A 2,375-nucleotide genomic window follows, 5' to 3' on the forward strand; every position below is an offset into this window, starting at 1 on the left:
AACTGACTTTAGAAATAAAGTCAAAAAGTACACCTCCAGTCTGTGGGAGAGCCACTGGGAAAAGCAGAAAAATAATAAACTATATGAAATAAAACCCAAACTAGAACAGCGAAATCCTTCGGACCTCTCCAGAAGAGGCTTTCCGCTTGACCGCCGATGACATATATCGTCGTTGGCTTAGACTTGATGGTCGTCTGGAAGCTACCTAGTTTATTAATTCGGCCTCCAGGACTCACGAGTTTGACGTGGTCGCATTTTGACAACTTTGGTTTTCCTATCTTGCTTGACCCATGTCTCCTTGCCGATGACATTGACGTCCGCACCTGTTTCAATCTTGAAGTTGACTGGCCGTCCCGCCACTTCTAGTTGGACCCTCCACGCATTTTTTTTCGAAGATTTCACTTCCCCTATCAGGAAGGTTTCTTCTGTGTCCCTATCTCTGATTTTAATTTCTCTCATCCCTTGGATGTTGCTCTTTGGTTGCACGCCTTGGCAAAATGGGATGTTTTTCCGCACTTGTGACACTGTTTTCCTTTTCAGGGCAACGCCCTTGGTTGTGAGATAGTCCACATTTTCCGCAGTGGGTTTTTTCTGTGTGTGGCTGATATTTCTTTCTTCCAAACTGGGATTGTGCATTTTTGTACTGATGCACCCTGTCTATTTCTTGTCTGGCAGACCTTTGTTCTTCGAGTTCCTGCTTGACCTGCTCGTGTTGTGTTACTATATCTATGGCTTTTTTCAAAGTTAAATCTCCTTCAAGTTGAAGCTTTTCTGATAACTCCTTTTTGTTGAGACCTAAGACTTGTCTATCCCTGATGGTCTCCTCTTTTTCCCCAAACTGTGCATGCTCTGCAAGTTCATATAAACTACGTATGTGCTGTTCCACACTTACACCTTCCTTCTGATTTCTTCTGTGAAACGTAGCACAGATTTGTATTACATTTCTTTTGGGGACGAAATATTTGTTCAGCTTTGTCAATACCGTGTCAAAATTATTCTGCTGTTGCTCTGACAACTGGTACTGGGCAAAAATTTGTTCTGCTTCCGCCTCCATTGCGTAGAGAAGAGAACTAACCTGGATTTGGCCGTCTCCTTTACTCAATTTTGATGCCAGGCGAAACCGGCAGAATCTTTCTCGCCACAACGGCCATGTTGACGGTTCGTGGTTAAACGATATTTTCTCACGTACCTTGTCTTGTTTGTAATAAATTCTTCTTGATACGTTTACCTGTGAATGTGTCTACACTTCAGACACAATTTTACACAACACAACACACTTCTGACACCACATCTGACACCATGTTTGTCTACTTTGGGTTTACTTTAATCCAGAACACTTCTCTAACTGACATGAACACAAGAATAACTGCTCACCACCCGAATCTTGGACAGTAAGTGAACTTTATTACTCACCCCACTAGTCGCTACTGCGCATGTCTTAAAGTCACGGGAGGTAGCTCCCTTAAAACAGGGATGGACAATAACCTTGTTATGTCCCATACCCAACATTTGTTATAGATCTTATTCAGAAACTCATTCTCTAAATTTAGTAGAAATTTAAAACACATGTTCTTCCAAATGGATATGATTGTTGTTCAACCAGTCCCATAGATTCTGAATCTGTACTGTACAGAAGTTAAGGTCATAAGTTGGAGATGTAACTTTATTTATACGCAAATTAAACATCTATCAATTATATCTGTTTTTCTCTGTTTTATCCTTTAGGCTAGACACACTGGGAGACATGCAAGCATCAGAAGAACTGGACGATGTTCAAGTCAGACAGATGCTGTTTGATCTGGAATCTGCCTACAATGGTTTTAACAGAGTTCTTCACGACCATTGAATATTTTTTTTGTTACAGGCACAGCAGAAAGAATTACATAAATTAATGTCACGATCAGCTTTTTCTTTCATTTGTTTAAAGGAGAAAGCTTTAAATTAGCATCAGAGAGTGGATTGAAAACTCTGAAACTGTAATGCTTTTAAGTCAGATATAAGGGCTGTTTTGGTTCCTGTGGTTAGAGCTAGTTGCAACCCTGATACGCAACTGGGTTCAGAGGAATTAAGACCTAGTTCCTAGCAAAGAAGTCCAACCAGTTAAAAAAGGTGTTTAGTGTATAAAGGTCAAATTTCTGTGTGGTATAACTTGTTTTCACCAATGCACTGTACAACTGGTAATACAGTAGTCTCCGCCTAAGATCCCACCGCTTACAATCCCGGTTCGCTTAAGATCCCGTTGTTTTAGGAAAACAGAATTTTTACTATACAAAAGTCACCCCTAAGATCCCGCTCTGATGGTCGGTCTACATTCGGCTAAGATTCCGCATTTCAGATCATAATTTGCTAAAAAAAACAAACGCATGCGAAAAACA

General features: G+C 40.5%; 1 protein-coding gene across 1 annotated transcript in view; it reads left to right on the forward strand.

Moving 5' to 3' along the window:
* The window catches only part of LOC101857876 (vacuolar protein sorting-associated protein 28 homolog), a gene marked incomplete at its 5' end in the record, with an annotated part of 36,122 nt that extends 34,035 nt beyond the window's left edge, over positions 1-2,087 (forward strand). Inside the window, 1 exon segment of the mRNA XM_013082721.2 lies at positions 1,726-2,087. Within this exon segment, the coding sequence (XP_012938175.1) occupies positions 1,726-1,846 (121 nt within the window).
* Between the last annotated feature and the right edge of the window lie 288 nt (positions 2,088-2,375).

This window comes from Aplysia californica, unplaced genomic scaffold (genome assembly GCF_000002075.1).
Source record: "Aplysia californica isolate F4 #8 unplaced genomic scaffold, AplCal3.0 scaffold00190, whole genome shotgun sequence".
Lineage (NCBI taxonomy): Eukaryota > Metazoa > Mollusca > Gastropoda > Aplysiida > Aplysiidae > Aplysia > Aplysia californica.